We start from the raw sequence: 23,284 nt of genomic DNA, 5'->3' as shown, positions 1-23,284 counted from the left end.
CTAATGCCCATCCTTGTTCTAGGCTTTCAGGCTTGATGAAAATAACCAGAGGTAGTATTGCCTATGGGTCAACAGCTCCCACCTTTTCATCAAGACTGCAACCTACATTTATATTTCAGCAGTACATTTTTTTTTACATACGTATGCATTCAGTAATACATTTCAGTCTCCAGTTATATTTCAGTACATTGCATACATTACATTTTCAATTTACAGTTCACACAGCTCAAACTTTATTAATCAAACTTTGGTTGTACACAGGTCAGATACAAAGTCTCTACATCCATCTCTATTTCTTGACACATACCCGGGCCGCTGACTACACCCACTGTAAATCTGTCAGGCGGCTTCCCAATGTTAGCTCTTTCAGAGCGTCTTAAGGGAACTGGAGCTTCGGCTCCCACTGCACCACCACCTGTGCTTGTTCCTGGCACAGCTTGCTCAGGATATGTCAGATCGTCAGCCTTACGTTTCTTTGTTTTCCGTTTGCCCCAAATCAGTTCATTTAATGCATCCTTCAGTGGAATTTGTGTTCCTTCCACTTTTACCCCTTGTGTTAGCTGTTGTGTTGGTGTTTCGTCTGACCCATTAAGAATAACTGTTTGTCTATGATCCCAAGGCTTGTCTGAGACTTTAATGCTTCTGCTCAGAACAACCTGCTGTGTTTGTGGGACCCACACTCTGTAATACGCATTCTGGAAACCCAGCACAAACCCTTCCTGTGCTCTGGGTGCCAGTTTGCCACGTCTTTTTCCCTGTGGAATGTGAACCCAGCATCTGGCTCTGAACCTTTCAATGTGCTGCACCCGCGGCTTTCTCCCAGTGAGTTTCTCGTAGGGTGACATTCCAATAGCACTGTGCAACACCCTGTTTTGAATGTAAGCCGCGTACAAAATTCCCTCTCCCCAGAAAGAACCCGGTAAGCTGGAATCTTCCAGCATGGCTCTCAATGCTTCCTGAAGCGCACTAGAAAACGGGGAAGTAGGAGCTTTCACATGTAGTTTTATTCCTTTGCTGTCCAGGAATTCATGTAATGAACTGTTCATGAATTCCCCCCCCCCGGTCTGAGTGTATGGCTTGCACAGTAACGTTATGCTGAGTTTCGATTCTCTTGATGAACAGGCGCAGCCTCTGCTCTGCTTCATCTTTCCGTTTCAGCAAATAAACATGAGTGAATCTTGAAAAGTCATCTACCACCACCATAAAATACTTCGCACCTCCTCGTGAAGCCTGTATTGGCCCTGATAAATCTACATGAATGAGCTGGTAGGGAGCAGTTGTTGTGCTTTCAGCCTCCCTGTTTATGGGTGCAATTGTCATTTTAGCTTTATGGCAGGCATCACAATCAATTAACTGACCACAATCTGTCAAATGCATGTTTTCACTATGACTCGGGGTTTTCTTAATTGTTTCGTAATTTGCATGCCCCAGCCTTTTGTGCCAATCATGCACACAGCCTTTATGTGTCTGCGCCTTAGCACCAAACGCAACACACCCTGCCTGATTGCTTTGTATAACGAACTGTGCATCTTTCAGGCTTCCTTGCATGCATACCTCACCCCCTCTTTTCACAAAACATTTGTCCTTTTCAAACACCACATTAAACCCAGTACTGGTTAATTTTCTGACTGACAGGATATTGTTGGACAATTCAGGGACATACAACACATCACAAATAATGCCAATCTTACGTAATTTCAACGTCCCTCGTGCCTTCACGATTCTTTTGGAACCATCTGCTAGTCGAACAGAGTCCTGCACAGCTGTAGATGTGTGAAACAAACTCCTGTCCTTAACGAGTGTATGGGACGCACCACTGTCAAGCACCCAATCTGTCTCTACTTGAGGCTTTTCTGTGCTAACAACGTTCATGCTGTTCTGCTTCCAGCCTCTGTCTCTGTTTCTTCGCTTGACTGCACAGTACCTTTGAATGTGCCCACGCGCTCCACAAAAATAACACGTTTTAGTGCCCTGCTGCTCTTTGGAGCTTGCCTGCTTACTTTTAACAGCTTGCAGCTCAGTCTTTTTCTTCTCTTGTCGTCTCTGCCATTCCTGGTTCAATTTTTCTTCGATAAAGTCCAAATTTAATCCGCCATCAGGCATGGCTTCCATGGCCATCAGGAAATTGTTCCAAGACTCATCCAGGGATGCCAGGACAATATAGACTTTTTGAAGAAAAGAAGATCCATCCCTCTATCCTCTAACTCAGCGAATAAGCGCCGGAATTCTGTGAGATGCTTAGTCATAGTGCACTCATCCGTTAAGCGCATCTGGTACAGCTTCCTTGCCAGACACAATTTGGATCCCGCTGTCTGCTGCACATGAAGAGCCTGCAACACTTCCCACATCCGTCTGGCTGAGGGTTCATCTCTCACGTACAAAAGTTGAGAATCGGATAGAGCCAGGGTAATAAACGCCTGCGCCTTCTCATCTTTGCGCCTCCAGGCCACTTGAGGTGGTGCTGGTGGGGTCACTTCTATCACCTCAAATAAATCCTCTTTTATCAGGAAAGCTCTCATCCTCAGCTTCCAGCTGGCGTAATTAGATTCCGTAAGCCTTTCCATCGGCATGCTTCCAGACATGTTGACAGCCATCTCCGCTCACCTCTGTCTGGCACGATCAATCAAGCTGCCCTCTGGAACACCGTCTTCAGCTCAGACCAGCCTCTTACTCTCGTGTAGCATGCGCTGGATCTGGGCCCATAACCCTGTTGGTGTTTGCGGATGTTTGCATGATCAGCGCAGCTTACACTTGAGATTGAGACGGTCAAGAAACTCCAGAGGCAAGAGATAGTTTAAGAGTCCTTTACTTGGACATTAAGGCATGAACGCTTACAGGCTACAAAACAAACGGTTTCACTTTTCCCACACGACACTTCCTTCTCCACACAGAATCAAACCCCCCAACAGAACAGGCTGGCAGAAGCGCTCCAGCCTATATCTCGATCAGTTGCCTTGACAGCAGGTGCTGGCCTTGAGGCTGTGCCAGGCCTCTTGCCAAGGCTCTCCAAGGACCTTCAAAAAACCTAACTCCTGCTAATGCCCATCCTTGTTCCAGGCTTTCAGGCTTGATGAAAATAACCAGAGGTAGTATTGCCTATGGGTCAACAGGAGAGCCCACTACCTACCAAGGCAGTCTGTGCCACTGATAGGAAATTTTCTTCTGCTGCTTGGACTTTGCATACTTTACCTCTGGTCCTCATGTAAATATTTTAATGTTTCATGAGAGAAGGTGAGACTGTCATCTTCACACCTTCTGCAACACATGTGTAGATCAGAGGAACTTGCTGGGAAAGGTGTAACCTGGGTAGTAGAGCAAAATAAAATTATGCATGTTGGAATTCACATCCTTTAGATTAGGGTTTAAAAAGCTAAATAGGAAATAAGATTAGTCATTTGTATGAAATCTGTTTTAATTTCCATGGCGAAGCTGTTCTTTAAAGTAGTCAAATCAGGTTATGTGTTGCGTATGTGATTCCTTGTAATACAGTTTATTTGATTCTTGTAATGTTATTACCAAAACTATGATAGTGTAGTATATTTATATATAACTGCCCTGCTTAAATTGGCATAAATTATTTGTACTTTTTGCAGAAGACAGGAAGCTTATATATCTGGTTTGTGGCTTGCAGATCTTTCCTGTTACCAACAACACAGAATGTGTGAAGCTGCTGCAGGAAATCAAATGTGCACACTGTTCACCGAATTCTCAGAACCTGTTCCACTCAGCTGAGAAAGAAGCATTGGGAAGAGAGCTGGTCCTTCCTTTCTTGTGCAAGGATTATTGTAAAGAATTCTATTACACTTGCAGAGGTCACATACCAGGTAAAAATATTGTAAATAGTAACAAATTGTAATTGTGTATACCTTTAATTCCTTATGCATTGTGAAAAGCATCATATGTGTGGCCCAATGTGTTTTATCAGGAAAGTGCTACTTATGGGTTTAAACATTTGATCTAGATAATCAGAATATTATAGTTAACAGTTTCTTCTCTTAAAATTAATTATATTTATTTGGCATACTATACAGCTTTTCCTGTTCTCCCTATGGGGCACTAAACCATAATTCATGGGTACTTAGTCTCAGGCAACAGGTTCTAAGCAACAGGTCCAGAGAACATAATCTGGAGAAGCAGGGTCAGACATGAGCTCTGCAGGGCCTGGGAGAGCTCCCAGTAGGTGTTCCCAGAGAAGGCAGAGCCCAGACCTTAACTGACTCCTTATATTTCTACACAGGGTCTGAAAATTGAGAGCCACCCTGCTTCTGTGAATGTAAAGGGATGGCACTCTGGCTTGAAGCATCACAACTGGTGCAATTGAATAGTCTCAGAGTGTACACTGTGACTTCTCTGCTGGGGACCCCTCAGGGAAAGAAGGCCTGTTTTACATCTTTCATTGGAGTATTGTGTGTCGGAAAAGAGAAACTAAATCTAAAGGTGTTGTCCTGGTTGTGCCAACTCTATAGAAGGGCTGTAGCTCAGTAGTAGAGCACATGCTTTGCATGCAAAAGGTCCCAGGTTCAGTCTGGCATCTCCAGGTAGGGCTGGGAAAACTCCTTACTGAAACCCTGGAGAGTTGCTCCCACTCAGTGCAGACAATACTGACCTAGATGGACTAATGGTGTGACTCAGTAATACTAAGGCAGCTTCCTATGTTCCTGTGCACAAGCAAAAACATGAGAACTGCTACAGACCTAGGGTTGCCAGGTCAGAAGCATCCCAAAACCTGAGATTTCAGGGGCGGGCCCTAGTGATGTCACAGGGGCGGGCCCGTGTGATGTCACAGAGGTGGGCCTGTGTGATGTCATTAAGCATGATACATTAAGCATTAATTACAGTTGCTTGGAGCATACAATTAAAAAAAATTCTCTGATTGGAAATTAAGATAGAAATCTTAGCTAAAAGATGGAGCCTGGGTAGGGAACATTTAATCTAGCCTACTTGCTTTTGGCAAGAAGGGTTTAAGTGCCGCCAGGCCAGTCCAGTCACCAGAAGGCCATTGTAGGAAGAAAGGAGCTTAGTGTTGTGGAGATCAAGGGGATGGAGCGACTCCCTTACGAGGAAAGGTTGCAGCATTTGGGGCTTTTTAGTTTAGAGAAAAGGCGGGTCAGAGGAGACATGATAGAAGTGTATAAAATTATGCATGGCATTGAGAAAGTGGATAGAGAAAAGTTCTCCCTCTCTCATAATACTAGAACTCGTGGACATTCAAAGAAGCTGAATGTTGGAAGATTCAGGACAGACAAAAGGAAGTACTTCTTTACTCAGCGCATAGTTAAACTATGGAATTTGCTCCCACAAGATGCAGTAATGGCCACCAGCTTGGATGGCTTTAAAAGAAGATTAGACAAATTCATGGAGGACAGGGCTATCAATGGCTACTAGCCATGATGGCTGTGCTCTGCCACCCTAGTCAGAGGCAGCATGCTTCTGAAAACCAGTTGCCGGAAGCCTCAGGAGGGGAGAGTGTTCTTGCACTCGGGTCCTGCTTGCGGGCTTCCCCCAGGCACCTGGTTGGCCACTGTGAGAACAGGATGCTGGACTAGATGGGCCACTGGCCTGATCCAGCAGGCTCTTCTTATGTTCTTATGTAGATGTTAGATGGGAGATTCGGGAGTAAAGATGGATGCCCCTGAAGGCTGCAATTATAAACACAATTACTAAGGGACTAAGCCCCACAGAACTCAACAGGACTTACTTGTGAGTAGATGCCCTTGTCTTTAAAAGTGGCTGCTCCAAACGTCTTTACAGATTTGACCCTTCACTTCAGAAAGAGGTCTGAGAAATAAGTAAGACTAAGAAGATTCTCTACTCTTTCTGTCTGCCCTGTGGGCTGCTATAAACTCACTTTGACAGCCAACCCAATTCCAGTGAGTAATAATTGACAGAGAGAAAACACATGGTTTGGTCTACCTTCACAGGCAGCAGCTTGGGAACAACAACTGCAGCCACACTTTCAAATATGCGAATTCTCTTTTACCACTATTGGGCAAGAAACAAACTGCCATGCAACCAACAAGATGCATCATCAATGGGTTTTAGAGGGTTGAGCGGAGCACATGGAACCACTGCTGTTGCTTCTATGGATGTAAGGGAGAGAGGTTAAAGGTAAATGAAATCCAAACAGAAAATGAAAAACAAAAGACAGTGATGCTTTCCTAAATGCAATACCATACCAACCACAACAAGATAAAATCAAACAGAAGGCTTTTGTGGAACCATATTTTAAAAGTAATGAAAGGCACATCAGAATATATTTGCAAAAATTATCTTTTATGCAATCAGGACCTGCGTGCGCTGCACCACTGACTTGGGCTCGCCCTCGCATGCCTCGTCACAGGCCTTGGACTGCTGCCCTGTGCCTGCCGGGCTCCCGCCCCGATGCTGCTCTTTGCACTGCATCCCACCCGGCTCCAGTGACTGGCAGCCCTCCCGATGGGGCTGCCCCCTCCTGTGCCACCCTGTCACAATCACTCCCCGCCCCACATATGGGGCTGCGTGTGCCGAGGAAAGGCTGCACACTTCACCAGCTGCCCCGTGCGCCTAGGGGGCACCACACTCACTTCCTCGGTGAGGAGGAGCCGTCCAAGATGCGCCCCTCCTACATGGCCCCCTACCCTTAGGAGTAAGAAAGCCAACCAGCCTGCCTTTTGGCCACGATCCTTCTGCCTGCTGCACTTCATCAAAAGCTTTGAGCTTTGGAAGAGAGAGAAAACTCCCCGACTAAAGTTTGTGTCAGGTGCTGAGTAGGAAGAGGGGGCAGGGTGAGGCGGTACCAGGAAGGGAGGGATGCAGCAGTGGCGGCTGGTTGCTGAGTGAGTGAGCACATGAGCGTGAGCACATGAGCACGCGCACATAAGCACACAGACAAACAGGCAGGCAGGAAGGAGGGAGGGGAGGCAGCAGCCTGCCCAGACCCCTTCCCAGCAAGCAGAGAGCAAGGATGGCTCCTCTGGGAAAGGTATGCGTGAATCATGCATGCTTGGCTGGGTGGGAGCCTGGAAAGCCGCAGATCCAGGTATTTGGAGGTGATTTGACTGGAGACCGGAGAGGGCCCTCAGATGCCTGAGTCTCCAGCTGAAAAACGGAGATCTGGCATCCCTATATAGACCCCACCATATTAGAGCGCTGTTTGTACTCTTAAGTTTTTACAGGTTTCCCCCCCCCCTACTCATTGTTCTTTGGATTCATGAGTTTGAGCTATTTATTTATTATTTTGGATAGAACGTCAAATAAACAAAGCACTTTGTTCTGAAAAAAGACAGATCTCTGCCTAGACTTTCACTCTAAATATTGACAAGACATTAGGAAAGGGGACATAGAAGACAGAAAAGAAGATAAGAATATGGAAGTTGTAAAACACAGTTTTGATGGAAGTTTCCTATTATTATCACACTATTTTAATTTATAAAATAAAACAGAAAAGCATTAATGGAGGAAAACCAAGGGATAAGGTTAGGTCTTAATGACTATTTGAAAAGAAGTGAAAAACTGAGATAGCAGAGGAAACTGAATCCCAGTCATAGGGAGACATGGAACAGGGAGAAAGGGGGGAAATTCTCAGTCCACACAGATGATCAAAGGAAAAGCAAGCAAAGAAACAGAAGAGCACCAGGTAGTAATAAAGGAAGGTGACATCCTGGTCTCTTTGAAGCACTGTGCTAAAGGGCAATATGAAAGGTTATAGGCAGCCTCAGGTGGAATGGTGGGCGTTTAATTGTCATGGAGAAGCCCAACGGTCTAATTCTTCAGAAAGACTAGGAACATTAACTTGAAATTTTGACACGTTCCAAATGCAAACATGAGATGTCTTGTTCATTAAAAAATTTTTTTTAAGAGAGCTCGTTTGGTAGTAATGTAAGTTAAACATATCCTGAGGACTAAAGCAAACTTTCAAGTGATTTGTCAGCTTTGGACCAATGCCATGGTGCTGCTAAACTCATAGGGCAAAATAGTGGCATTTGATAAAAACAGGAGATCACAATATACCATATGTGATACTTGATGCATTACGTGATAGAGAAGATAATTTAGACAATGGGATCTTTGCTGACCATACATGGGGCACAGTACAGAGAAATTTAGGTTGTACTTAAGTCCTTTGACATCAGTGGGATTTAGGAACACCCAGCTTTCTCTGGATTATACCTATAGTCTACTGTCATCTTGAGAGCCAGTGTGGTGTAGTGGTTAGAGTGTTGGACTAAGACCTGGGAGACCAGGGTTCAAATCCACACATAGCCATGAAGCGCACTGGGTGACCTTGGGCCAGTCACTGCCTCTCAGCCTCAGAGAAAGGCAATGGTAAACCACCTTTACCACAAAAACCCTATTCGTAGGGTCGCCATCAGTCGGGATTGACTTGAAGGCAGTCCATTTACATTTTACTGTCATCTTTCTCTGTGCCATCAAAATGCTTTGCAGGGGATATCTAATCCTCCAACTGCTTTGACTTTGACCTCATGATTATAAATTTTTCTGATTATTTTTTTACTTTGCATATATGCTTCTATCCCTTGATAAAGAATTATGGGCACGATGTAGGCAAATATAAGCACATTTAATTCCTATTGATACCAGTGTGATAGTTCAGCAGTGCTTAAATTCTTTCTATTTAAATTAATGGTAGCAGTGCTTAACTTTGGCTGGACCATGACCACTACTTTTTGCTGTTAAAATATTTCTGTCTATCTTAGCCCACAAAATGAACTGTGTTCAACTTTCTGATATTGTATCACCTTTTGAAAATACAGTTCTAAAGTTCAAAATGTACAATTGTAAAGCTCACTTTTCTTGTGCTGTTTCTTCCCATGTTTACTTTATAACTGTATATCCTGTTGATGCAAATAAAGCTGTGGTAGTAAAACTTTAAAAATAAATGGCCACATTCCTAATATGCATGAACAGAACTGAGTAGAGTTGAGCCCCAGGCTTATGTGTTCCACCCTCTCTCTGAGGGTTTCTAAAGTGGCTTCCTCTTGAATCCAAATGTGGCAAATACATTTTGCTCACACCATAGTTTGCTCTTAAACCAGGACCAAACTGTGGTTTGCCGTATTGGTTTAAGAGCAAACTGTGATTTAAGCAAACCATATTTCACTGCACTTCGACACAATGGGAAATTATAATTTGCTGACAACCAGGAAGTCAGTTTAGAAATCTTCAGCACATGGGAGGCAGGACAGCACAAATTCAATCCTTGACTTTCTTCAGCTCTGCCCATCTATATAGTGCCAAAGCATGGTTTGTTATTACATTTTTTTAAAAGCTGCATAAATAAGAAATGCTGCAAAACAAGGTGTAGGCTAAAATGAAATACATTCAAACTTTTTCTAAAAAAAGTTTGTGTACAGCTTGATTTCTTTGAATTCTCAAGGATGCAGAACATTTTTTGTTGTGTTCTCTGACTTGAGAAAACATTTTGAAAAGAATTGCTTTTCCCCTTTGGTGTGGTTTAACATGTATCTAAACTCATTCAAATATGAAAATATTATTATTGTCTCTGTAAACTACAGAGACGTTTCTAAGGCTTTCTTAAACCAGCTGTTCCTTGCTCATTATTGCATTCCCAAAGGCAAAGCAGAATAGATCACAGTTGCCAAGACTGCCTGTTGAGCAGCGATAACAGATTAGATTAAATGTTTGGCTCTTGTTGGAGGCTGCTAGGAAGGGTGTTTTTTAACTTTAAAAAATCTATATAAATAAAAAATTAATTAGCACATACGAGAAGAATATTCTGCTAAACTTTAACATGATTTTTCTGTGTGTGCAAAAGTCATTGTTTTTGAGGAAAATGTCCTTTCGTGCTGTGAGAAGAATAAGATGCTAAATGCTAAAGGAAGTGGGGAGAGAGTGATCTGAGCTGCACAGGAGCTGGAGTCGAAAGAACCTCACTCCCCAGATCAACATATGTGGTGACGAATGACAAATTTATTTTCCTACAGAGTTTGTGTATATGTAAAACTGCTGAAGTGCATCAAGATGTCAAGTGCTTTTCATGACCACCCAGGTTGCCTTGAAAGATAACCAGATGAAAACATAACTTTAAGCATGGGGCTGTGGAGGAAATGGCTTACATGATGTAGCATCAACTATAATAGGATTTTTCCTACATCTATCAGATGCTAATAATCATTCTAAAGAATTGTTCTGAAAGTGGGCCACAATCACAAAACAACAATACTAATGTCCAACCAATTTAATGGATTTGTTTGGTAGAGTGACCATTCACATGTATATTAACAATCTTGAAAGTGCTATGCTGAGATTTGCTTCCTATTTCTAGAACAAATAACTGATGGCTGAATTCTAGAGTTCTGTGACTTTAAAAAAGGTATTTGCAGAAAACAAAAATTACAGTTTATTTGATTTCTGAGATCTCTTCCTAAGGGTTGTAACAATGTCTAGAGTGGAAGTTGTGCTAATCTGTTGCAGCAAAAAGAACAAGGACTCTTATGACACCTAACAGGTAACAAATTGATTATGGCATAAACCTTAATTGCTTGAAGGCTGCAATTCTAAATATGTCTACTCAAAAATAAGTCCTACTGAATTCATTGGGGCTTACTCTCATGTAAGCAGGGTTAGGACTGCAGCTTAAAATCTGCAGTCCATAAAGGTTTATGCCATAAAACATTTGTTTGCCTTTAAGGGGACTCTTTGATGTTATGTCCTATTTCCAGTTATTTCAGGAGCTGGCTTTATTCAATTGGCATTTATTGCTTTTCTGAGAATGGAAAACAAAAGGAAATTCTTCTACTGCCTGTTATGTCTTGAAAAGCAAATGTTGCTATATTAGAATAAAAATCCAAACTCCACAGTTGGGCAGTTGGTCCTTTTTTAGGCCCAACCAAAATGTTGCAAAATAGCAGCAAGCTTTTGAGTAAATTTTTATCTTATTTATTTTATTTATTTATTATTTATTTATTTGATTTTTCATGAAAATGCATATGATCATAAAAAGTAAAAACAGATTATTAAGTCCTTGGAGCTCAAATTCAGTCAGTATACACATTATGTGCTAATATGCATTCAGTGCAGGATGCAGACACAGTTTTTGGGTGCTGTATACATGACATCATCCTCATATTGTTCCTGTCTATTGGTTGATCTAAAGTGCTTTTTGCTGGTATGGCTATAATCCGTTTTGTCCCCAAAATGCACTTTTCATGGGCTTGCTGCCTGAATGTATACACATCGAGCACTTCCTCAGCTGGCTTCCTACTGGGCCAGACCGTGTGACATTTCAGGACTGTGCCACTCCCCTTCATTTCTGTGCCCACTCACCTGGGAGTTACCTTTTCTCCTCCTTTTTTTGTAAAGCTGAGGATTGCTGCTTTTGCAATGGAGGACAAATGGTACATCAGTAAATTGGGAAGGGAAGAGGCATTTCATGGAAAACACAAGAAATCATCAATCTTCTTGATATCTGGGGGAAGAAAAAGATTCCAGAACAGCTTAGAGGGAACCACCACAGTTATGATGCATTGCTTGAGAGATGGAAAAGTAGGGAACAAACTGTACTTCAGTATATCAGTATACCAGTTTCCAGCCCTCTCTTTCCATATCTTGTTTTTTGAAAAAAGAAGTAGAGTAGACTTTGTATCATGCCTTTTGAGTGAGAGGCATAAACATGTCCTGTTTCCAAACATTTCTAACAGGTTGTTTTTGGCTTCATGTGTGTCACATTTCCATGTTTCTGTCAGTGGTAGAAGTACTTCAGATATTTGAATAACCCTATCAGTAAGTGAAGCCTAAGCATCCCTTTACATTTAGGAGATTTTGGTGTTAGTAGTGGTGCCTTGGCAAAGTCTCTGGCATTAACTGGCTAAACTCCCTTAACAAAACTGTGGGGCAAAGCAGTAGCAAATGTCTCTGTCTATGCTTGGTTCCTAGAGGGTGGGTGGGCAGGAAGAGCAGAAGCAGCCTAGATCTAGGAATGAAGAGCTAAGAGCTTGAAAAGACAATAAGCTTTGTTATTCATCACCTCCATTTCTGCTTGTGAGGTTGCATGCATCCACACCATACATTTAAAGCACATTTCACACTCACCCCAAAAATCCCAGGAACTGTAGTTTATTCCTCACAGAGTTACAATTCCAAGCACCCTTAACAAACTATAGTTCCCAGGATTCTTTTGAGGAAGCCATGTTTGTATTTATTTATTTATTTATTGCATTTGTATCCCACCCCATAGCCAAAGCTCTCTGGGCGGTTTACAACAATTAAAAACATTAACAACAAATATACAAATTTTAAAACACATTTTAAAAAAGCAATTTAAAAACACATGCTAAAATACCTGGGAGAAGAGGAAAGTCTTGACCTGGTGCTGAAAAGATAACAGTGTTGGCACCAGGCACGCCTCGTCAGACAGATCATTCCATAATGTGGGGGCCACCACTGAGAAGGCCCTGTCCCATGTTGCCAGACTCCCAGCTTCCCTTGGAGGAGGCACCCGGAGGAGAGCCTTGGATGTTGAGCGTAGTATATGGGTGGGTTCGTGTTGGGAGAGGCGTTCCATCAGGTATTGTGGTCCTAAGCCGTGTAAGGCTTTATAGGTTAAAACCAGCACCTTGAATCGAGCTTGGAAACATACAGGCAGCCAATGCAAGTGGGTCAGAATCGGTTTTATATGTTTGAACTGTCTGGTCCCTGTTACCAATCTGGCCTCTGCTTTTTGCTCAAGCTGCAGTTTCTGAACTGTCTTCAAAGGCAGCCCCACGTAGAGTATATTGCAGTAATCTAACTTGGAGTTTACCAGAGCATGGACAACTGAAGCCAGGTTATCCCTGTCCAGATAGGGGCATAACTGGGCCATCAACCGAAGCTGGTAGAAGGCACTCTGTGCCACCGAGGCTACCTGAGCCTCAAGTAACAGAGATGGTTCCAGGAGAACCCCCAAGCTACGAACCTGCTCCTTCAGGGGAGTGCAACCCCATCCAGGACAGGTTGGACATCCACCATTGGGTCAGAAGAACCACCCACTAGCAGCATCTCAGTCTTATCTGGATTGAGCCTCAGTTTATTAGCCCTCATGCAGTCCATTGTCGCAGCCAGGCACTGGTTCAGCACATTGACAGCCTCACCTGAAGAAGATGAATAGAGCTGCGTGTCATCAGCATACTGATGGCAATGCACTCCAAAGCTCCGGATGACCATACCCAATGGTTTCATGAAGATGTTGAACAGCATGGGGGACAGAACTGATCCCTGCAGAACCCCATACTGGAGAGTCCAGGGTGCCAAGCAATGTTCCCCAAACACCACCTTCTGGAGCCGACCCGCCAAGTAGGAGTGGAACCATTGCCATGCAGTCCCTTCCACTCCCAACTCAGCCAGTCTTCGCAGAAGGATACCATGGTCGATGGTATCGAAAGTCACTGAGAGATCAAGGAGAATCAACAGAGTCACACTCCCTCTGTCTCTCTCCCGACAGAGGGCATCATACAGGGCGACCAAGGCTGTTTCCGTGCCAAAACCAGGCCTGAAACCCAACTGAAATGGATCCAGATAATCGGTCTCATCCAAGAGTGTCTGGAGCTGGCCTGCCACCACTTGTTCAAGGACCTTGCCCAAGGATGGAACATTTGCCACCAGCCTATAGTTATTAAGATTTTCTGGGTCCAGGGAGGGTCTCTTCAGGAGTGGTCTCACTAATGCCTCTTTCAGGCAGCCAGGGACCACCCCCTCTCACAGAGAGGCATTAATCACTTCCATGGCCTAGCTGGCTGTTCCATCCCTGCTAGCTTTTATTAGCCAAGAAGGGCAAGGATTCAGCACAGAAGTGGTTGCACGAACCTGTCCAAGCACCTTGTCAATGTCCTCAAGCTGTACCAATTGAAACTCATCCAAGAAATTGGGACAAGGCTGTGCTCTGGATACCTTACTTGATTCACCTGCTATAAAAGTCCTGGCGGATGCTAAAGATTTTATCCAGGAAGTGCCTAGCAAATTCATTACAGCGGGCCTCAGATGGTTCTACCATGTCCTTGGGGCCAGCATGTAATAGCCCCCGGACAATTCTGAAGAGCTCCCCTGGGTGGCAGATTGATGATTTGATAGTGGCAGCAAAATATTGTTGTTTTGCTGCCCTCACTGCCCCTAAATACAACTTACCATAGGCACTTACCAGTGTGTAATTGCATCCAGCAGGAGTTCGTCTCCATCTGCACTCAAGCCGTGTCCTATATTGTTTCATCGCTCTCAGCTCTGGGGTATACCATGGAGCCGTACGAGCTCTACACAGGAGAGGGCACTCAGGATCAATCATGTCAACTGCCCGGGTCATTTCTGTATTCCACAGTTCAACCAGGGTTTTGACAGGAGCACCAGCCCTATCAGCCAGAAAACTCTCCAGAGCCCTTTGGAAACTATCCGGATCCATTAGTCTCTGGAGGAGGACCAACTTAATAGGTCCCCCACCCTTGCAGAGGGGAAAAGCCGCTGTAAGTCTAAACTTCATCAAGCAGTGATCTATCCATGACAGAGGGACTGATGTAAGGCCCCCCACATTCAGATCACCATCTCCATGTCCACTTGCAAAAACCAAGTCTAGAGTATGCCCTTGCTACATGTGTTGGGCCAATGGCATATTGGGACAGTCCCATGGTTGTCATGGAGACCATGAAATCCTGAGCTGCCCTGGATAAAGTGGCCTTGGCATGGATGTTGACATCCCCCAAAACCAACAGTCTGGGGGATCTCAACAGTACACCCGAAACCACCTCCGTCAGCTCAGCTAGGGAGTCTGTTGGGCAGTGGGGTGGGCGGTACACCAACAGAATCTCCAGTCTGTTCCACTGACCCAACACAAGGTGCAAACACTCCAGACCAGTAGTCACATGGACAGGCAGCTTGCAGAGAGAGATGGAGCTCCTATAGACCACAGCAACCCCCCGACCCTCAAGTCTACCCTGATGCTGAACCAAGTACCCTGACTGCCATGGCTGGGAGAGACTGACTCCTTCCTGCTCACCCACCCAGGTCTCGGTTATACATGCCAGATCGGCTGCCTCATCCACAATTAAATCATGAATGAGGGAGATCTTATTATGCACCAATCTGGCGTTTAGGAACAGCATTCAGAGGTCTGAGAGCTGGCTGATAGGGCAACCAACAAACCTGCGGGTGTGGGGAGGACTGAAACAAGGCACAGTCATTAACTGCCTGGGCCACGTTCCCCTTACCTGGCAAGTCCTCACAATGCCATATCTCTCTCTACCATCACTACACTAATTGAGGGCCCCTCAAGTCTCCCACTTGGTGCTGAGTCCTCTCTCCCAGGCACATGACTCAAGACCCGCAAAAAGCCAGGCAATCTGCAAAACAGGAGCCACCTCAGCCAGCCAGCTTATGTATCCCCTCCAAGGAGGGGACAGGTGAACGATATCAGCAACAGCTGGCTGAGTGCCTGAGTGCCTGGGCCTGCAAGGCGTGATAGCTGCAGAACAGAAGTCCAACAGGGAGAGGGCGGTGGTGGTAGCCGAGCAGCAGCAGCAGCAGCAGGCAGGCAGGCAGGCAGGCAGCAGCACCAATCAGCTCTTCTTCCCTGGGCAGTGGTGGTCCCCTTCCTCCTGCAGGCACTGGGTCTGAATTTGTTCTTCAAAATAAGCTTTAGATGTATGGTGTAGATACATACATCATAGCTGCTGAAGAGGGAGCACCTAAAAGCACAGAATTCATTGGTCATTTAGATACAGTTCAGAGGTACACATTCATAATGAAAGGGAGATTAAGAGAGGATTACATTAAGGGGCAGGAATTTCCACATAGGATGATAGTAATATGAGTAGAGCAAGGGGGTTGGGCTAAGTATTATTGGTTAAAATGAATATTCCTCTGAATTAGATTCCTAGGAGTGGCAGATGAGAAAACAAAGATGGACCTAAAAGAGAACTAATGTATTAAATGGCAGAATTTGGATTGTGGGAGGGAACTGTTTATAAGAATCCTAGGCACAGCTCTCTATGACAGGCTCCAAAGTCAATGCATTATCATAGTCAATGATTCAAATGAAAACTGGCAACCTTTTTTAAATCTTGAAATACATTGTAAATGAAATTGTGCATGAGGATTAATGATGCTGTTGCTTGAAAATGTAATCAAATGGCTTATAGGCTTCTGTTTAATTGAATGAAAATGTACACAACAGAGAACATCGTCAGTTTCTATTGGACAGTTAAACTGAAATCATGACTTAATTTATTTCATTTATATTCCACCTTTCTTCCATCATAGAACTCAAAGTGGCATATACAAAGTTTTCGGTTGGTCTCCTATATAGATACTGACAGATTGCTTAACTTTAGCAAGGTTGCTGCATCATGTGCCTTCAGATCTTACTATAGCTCTAGTTATTTAAAGAAAATCTAGCGACAATGTATGTGCATGTACATGTGCATGTGTGCACATGCATACTATCTCATCCATTTCTTGGCAGAGGCTGTGCAATCTTGTTGAAAGACAAATGTTCCTATAATATATGAATTTAAATTAGTGCTTCTCAAATTAGTCACCCCTCTGGAATGGGGAATGGATTAGCAATAGTGCATCTGTGCGTACTTAATATAGTAACATAAGTATGACAATTTCAGTTGTTCCATGTAAACTAGGGGTGGAGAACCTTTTTCAGCATTAAGATTGCATTTCCTCATGGGAAACCTTCCAGTGCGTCCAAGCCAGTGGTGGACAGGGCTAGAGGCAAAAGTAGGCAGAGCAACAGATGTGGCTCCTACCTTTTGTATAGCAGGCTACATTCCATCCATGCAAAAACCAAGAGTTTCTACACAACCTCCATCCGTACAGGCAAGCAAGAAAAATATCAGACAGTTCAAAGACATATTCCAGGCAGGCAAAAGAATCCAGGGAGCGTGTTGAAGGCAGCTGGTGAGAGTTGTTGCATGGGAAGGGACATGGGCTGAGGGGGTATATCCTGGGGAGAATCTCTGGAGAGTCGCATATGGCTCATGGGCCAACGGTTCCCCACACTTGATGTTGTCTATTTTATTTCACTTTCCTCCTACTAATGCATTATTCCAGAAGGTGCCAACCTTTTTGGATCAGGAGGCACATTGGTTGACATGGAGGGCACGGCATAATACAGAATGAGAGACAGTACAGTCATTACTGCTTCTCTCCCCCCCCCCGCAGTGGACAACCTCTTGTTTACCATGTGTTCTATGTCCTTCTAGTCTTGATTGTAGAGATACAGCTGTTAAGGCACAAGACCCCCATTTTCTGCAATGCCAACCCTAAACCAATGCCTAGGGTGCCTTCCTGTACCCACATATCTGGAAGTGAGCACCATTAAACACAGAGACTTTTTAAGTATACATGTATAGCATTATAATGTAGGTTAGCTATAGAGCGAATCACTTAAAAGGCTATCTGCACCTTTTGCTTCATAACTTTCTTGCTAGGAGGGCTAGAGACATACATTTTAAAAAATGAAAGTTCAGAGCCCCTGTCTCGGGGCACAAATGAATGCATTTGTAGGTACCATGGCACCCATGGGTGCTGGGTTAGTGACCCCTGCTTCCTGATAAAAGAATAAATAGATTATGTAATTCACAGCAGTGGCTGGTATCCAGTTGGTGGGCCTCTGTTGATGGAGGATCTTGGATCCAGTTGCATCTTTTGGCAGTGCATTAGGGACTGAGGTGATCTTCAGCAATTCCCCCTACTTGTTGCAGCTCCCCAAGGCTCTCTCCCCAAAATCTGCTCCAGATATTACAGGACCTTTTGGAACAGCACGGAAGGTGGTACAGGGTGTGCAGGGAGGTGGGGGGAGATCAGCAAAGATTGCCTTCATCCCAGCTCCACTGATGGACTGCTCCATCAGTTCAGAGAGCCTTCTGTCTCTGAAGGAACCACAAATGGATACAACTCATGAGACATAGAATTATTGAGGTATTGTACATTGGATGGTGGTATGAGCTACTGAATTCCATCAGACATTGAGTACTTAGAGTTCAAGAGGTAGTGTGATTTTCCTCCATGGCTACTTTAGGTTTAGCCTGAGTTATTTCTACAGACAAAAGGCTGAAATGACTGCTAACCAAAACCAGAAAGAACATTAATTTAACTCTCCAGGTACAGAATTAGGATCAGCAATAGGGCATGCTATAGTGCCAGTTATATATTTTACAGAAACTTACATATATTATTTATTTATTTAAAATATTTATATACTACCCTTAATTATCAAATTATTTATTTTTTATTTATTTATTTAATTTGTATCCTGCCCTTCCTCCCAGCAGGAGCCCAGGGCGGCAAACAAAGCACTAAAACACTTTAAAACATCATAAAAACAAATCTTGAAATACATTAAAACAAGACAGCATTAAAAACATTTTTAAAAAACTTTTAAAAGGGTTAAAACATTATTAAAACATATTAAACAGTTCTGACACAGATGCAGACTGGGATAGGTTGATTTACAAAATATATTAAAACAATATGTATTAAAACAACAGTTTCAAAATCTTCAATACAACAAACCACAGTAGGAAATTATAAAACCTATCACTAAAAGCTAGGTATTAAAATCACACTTGACAAAACAAATCAGTCTAACAGATGCTAAAACACATCTCTAAGATGGGTACCTGTTGTACTTCATATCTATATCTTATATCCATATAACACAAATAAAGTACGTATTTGTTTCTGTATAGCAGGTGTGGCCCTCCAGATGTTGTTGAACTATAACTCCCATCATCCCTGGCCATTGGCCATGCTTGCTGGAGGTGATGGGAGTTGTAGCTGAGCAACATCTAGAGAGCCAAAGTTTTCCCAAACACCTGTTTTATAGATACAACCAGTAGTGATGTGGCAAATTCGTAAGTACAGGGTCCCATCATGTTAGTCACAAGCACGCCCCTCCCCCCTTTTTTGCTGATGGGTGGAGGAGGACATCTTTATTAACGCCTTTCCCCACAACAACAGAAGTCCCTAGGAGCCAATAAGCAAGAAAGGGAAGAGTGTTAGCTACTGAGAAGTGTCTTACCAGTGGCTAACACATTCTCCATACGGATTGGCTCATAGGATGCTGGAGACAGGGACCCTGCTGGGACTCTGCTCCCAAAAAAGTAATGGGGCTCAGACTCCCTGAGACCCTGGAAGACTACACCCCTGGATACAGCTAAAATTGCAACATGCTGGTTATTAAACAATTTTTTTAGAGCTTTATTGTAGCATTATCAAATAATAAAACCAGGCCAAAAACCAGCTATATGTGTTTTGACTATTGGTCCATCTGCATCTTGAACACATCCCATCCCATCCAATTATATGTTTGAAGCACACTTGAAATTCTCTAGCACAAAAAGCCAAATTCTTCGAAGGATCTCCAGTATGGATCCCACACTTTTAAGTTGAACATTATGTATCCATACAAAGTTGCAGTCCAACAAGCCGGAGAGAAATGTGACTCCATTCCATGTGGTCAATTGTGTTATGAGACCACACTGACTGTGCCTTGTTGTTTGGATACTGGATGTATTGCCATTTTCATTGTGTCTGCAAATGATGAGTGTAAATATATTAGCACTGTGGTATGATTTATTGTTAATCATGTCTTCTAATCAGATTTCCTCCTGATCTATTTACTCATGAGATGGTGTTTCATTGCAAATATGTACTCACTAATCAAGAAAAATAAACTTGTAACAAATGTTTGACACAAACACATATTAAACATTTGTAGTCAAATATTTAGCAGGTGGTTATACATTTTTTCATTACATTTTACCCACTTTTCCTCCAAAGTGTTTAGGATAGTGTACCTGCCATCTCTTATAACAAGTGAGGTAGATTAGGCTGCAGTCCTTCACACTTACCTGGGAGCAGGGGTGTAGTTGTTCAGGGTTGCAAGGGGGCATAGACCCCTTACTTTTTTGGGAGCAGGGTCCCGGCCAGGTCCCTGTGTATGAGCCAATCAACATGAAAGGGGAGCATGTTGTAGCCAATCAGAGGGAAAGGAGGTTAATCGGCCACTGAGAAGACTCTTCTCAGTAGCTAACACACAGCCTCTCCTTTTATGTGGATTGGCTTCTAGGGATGTCTAGGGACGGAGATGACAATGAGAGCAAGGGACATTAAGGAAAGGGTGTGTGGATGTGAGGGTAGCATGGTGTGACTATGATGATGAAGGGACCCTGCACTTCTGAATTTTCCACTACACTACTGTCTGGGAGTAAGTCCTATTGAATATGACCTTGTTCCTGCCCCTAACCATCCACCTGCTTCTCTCATCTGTTATCAACTGGTGGAGTGTCCTGGAATTTAAGGGTGGAAGCTAGTGGAGAAGTGACAAGTGTACCCAAGAGAATGTTCTTTCATAGTTATGGTTTCATTGGTTTGAATGGAATTGATTCATGGCTGTTCTGAATGGCTCCTTAGTCTACATTGGTGTTACGTAAGTAACTTTAAGAAGTCATTCGTGTTTCATGAAGTTTTAATGTATCATAAACTTTGCTGCTGTTTGGCTCATTGTATACATTGATGGACCTTTACCAATATTTACTTTTAAGACAGAGAGCAGGATGAAAATACAAATGAAAATCAATATTGTATTTTTTTTGTAATAAATCAATGGTAAACAAGATGTTTGCATGCAACAGTATTTTAAGGTTTCTGTTCGGAGATTCTTTGATTAGAGTTATTCATGGGATGCAAACATTAAATTTATTTCTCAAACATTTGATTTAATTAATTGTAGTGCTAAACTGTCTGATAAAAACAAACTGCAAGCAGATATTTTTGTTCTTATTTATCTATATTAAACCTGTCAGGTGTGCATTAACTTGATTCCTGCATTGAGCAGGGAGCTGGACTTAATGGTCTTATAGGCCTCTTCCAACTCTTCTGTTCTATGGTTCTTTGATAAAGGGAGTCTTCTGCAAGACAGAAAAGTATGTTCAAAAATTGCTCCTTTTCAGTCTATACAAAGACTATTTCTATATTTATGAATAAAATGTCAAGGTTAATCAATAGCCTAAACATTTTTCCTGCTCTTTTAAAGGTTTTCTCCAAACTACAGCTGATGACTTTTGCTTCTACTATGCAAGAAAAGACGGAGGCTTGTGCTTTCCAGATTTTCCAAGAAAACAAGTTCGAGGACCGGCTTCTAACTATTTGGACCAGATGGAAGAATATGGCAAAGTCGAAGATATCAGCAGGTTCATAAAGATAAATACTGTTTAATCTAAAAAATCTGACAGATCTTTGTAGATTTGACAGTGAGCTGAGTCAGTTTATGCTTATGCTTCCCAGCTGTGTCATCCAGATGTTGCCTTCTCTTGCTGTTGTTAGCAGTCCATTATTTTTTTAATGTATCGAATTCCTGTGGAACACATACTTTGCTAATGATTGATTGACTTAATTCTGGATCATATACATTGCTATCTGAAATGTTATCTGAATTTAATTGTTGGTCATTTGAAGGCCCCGCCCTCCTGATTACTTATCAGTTTTATTTTCCTGGTTGTTGTTTTTCCCACCTCTTCTACCTTTTCAATATGACCAGAAAAAAATAGAAAAAAAAGTAAGGATCATTTAAGTTTAGTGCAGCAAATAAATGTGTTTTTCCAAAGCTGAATGCTTCTTATGTGGTCAATATTTAGTGGTCATCCCAGGATAATAGGAAATTTAACCACTGTTTTCAGCACTGAGAGGTTAGGGTCACCATGAGTTTTAAGATGATAAGCCAGTCCCATCTTTCAAAAATGTGCTTCAATCTCTCTTTTTTTAAAAATCCAGTTTTAATTCTGATGTCTTTACTATCCTATTTTGATCTTTATTTCCACAGGTTGTATTAAAAAAAGCTTTAAATTCACTTCATTTTAGAAGTACATTTGCCACTAATTTTGCTAGTTTTAAAAAACAATCTCTGTAGTGTGTGTGTGTTATATTATTCTGTATACACAATATATAAGAATAATATGGTATGTATTATATATTCTGTTACATCGTTCTCATTTACTCATCTCCATAAGTTATCGGGCCTTATTCTGTTTATAATTACTGTCAGTTGTAACCATTCCATAAGATAGATTGTCTCGGTCCTTTTTCAAATTGTTGTGCAGTTTTTAATTTAAATTTGAATATGCTGACATTTAGAAATTAATTAAATGATGCATTTAATTAATATTTGGGTCACTACTTTTCACTTACTTCCTGTGCAGAAGAATACTATGTGTATGTGTACTCAGAAGTAGGTTCTATTGTGTTCAGTGCAGTTTACTCCCAGATAGGTGTGTTTAGGACTGCAGTCTTAAATTCATTTGACAATATAGTGGGTTTTCTAAAATCTGTGATGAATGTTGCTGTCTGAAGCATTTTATTGTCTGAATAAAACCCACTTTCACCCTTTTTTTGATTATTACAGGTTCCCCACCACCACAAAAAATGGGATTTGATATGAATCACTAAAAGATCCACACAATTTGAGTTGATTTTTCCCCTCCTCCAGAAGCCTCCCTGTCCCCTCCCCCATCTCAGATTGTTGAGAAGCCCCCCAGACCTTCTGGAGAGGCTATTTGGAGGTATAGCTGTCTATAGGGAGGAGGATGGGAGACTTCTTTAAATTAACTTAGTTTATAATCCTAGCTGTTAGGATTCGTGGTGTTTCTTTTTATGCAGAATGTACATGTTCAACCTTTCCTTAATTTATTGTCACATGATCCCCATGTCTGAGCCATGAGAAGTTCCTGGACAGGACTGCCACAATTAGTTTGCTTTAGAAGAGAGAGCAGTGGTGACTTATGAATGTCATAATATTTGCTTTATTTTGCAAAGATACAAGCAGAGCAAAAAGGAAGCAAATAGACAGCCATTCAGCAGATGGCAGATCCTTCCCCTCAAGTTTGCATCCCAAGTTACGGATAACTCCAGCCAAAAACATCTCAGTGCTGTCTCCCTGTCCATCCAAAATTTAAAACTCCTGTTCGTTTGTTGCCTCTGCTGCCTCCCCTCACCTAGAGTGGCATTACTTTCAGCTAGGTGGTATCTCTGTCCAAACACTTGAGAGACGTTCTCAGGTATCAGGAGACCTTGGGCCTGTCATTAGCTCCCATAGATGAAACCTCAACAGTGATTCTGGACAATTAGGCAACAATTTGGCTAACAAAGGAATGGACAGCCAGCAGCTGAGGCCCCATGTTATCATATCTCTATCAGTCACTTCACCTACTTCACCTTCAGACTGTATTATGGGATGCCAAACATTGTCTTTGTTTGGCATACTGAATACAACTATCCACATATCCAAGATATTGCC

The 23,284-nt window shown here is 42.6% G+C and overlaps 1 protein-coding gene across 2 annotated transcripts in view; it reads left to right on the top strand.

Annotated features, from left to right (window-relative positions):
• The window catches only part of HHIP (hedgehog interacting protein), a 182,015-nt gene that overhangs the window by 24,358 nt on the left and 134,373 nt on the right, over positions 1-23,284 (top strand). For both annotated transcript variants that reach the window (XM_061583971.1, XM_061583972.1), the window contains exons 2-3: positions 3,632-3,824; positions 21,029-21,185. In XM_061583971.1, coding sequence (XP_061439955.1) covers positions 3,632-3,824; positions 21,029-21,185 — 350 coding nt within the window. The remainder of the gene's footprint in view (positions 1-3,631; positions 3,825-21,028; positions 21,186-23,284) is intronic.

Source organism: Rhineura floridana, chromosome 9, assembly GCF_030035675.1.
Source record: "Rhineura floridana isolate rRhiFlo1 chromosome 9, rRhiFlo1.hap2, whole genome shotgun sequence".
NCBI classification, from domain to species: Eukaryota; Metazoa; Chordata; class Lepidosauria; order Squamata; family Rhineuridae; genus Rhineura; species Rhineura floridana.
This window is presented reverse-complemented; position numbering and strand designations above follow the sequence as displayed.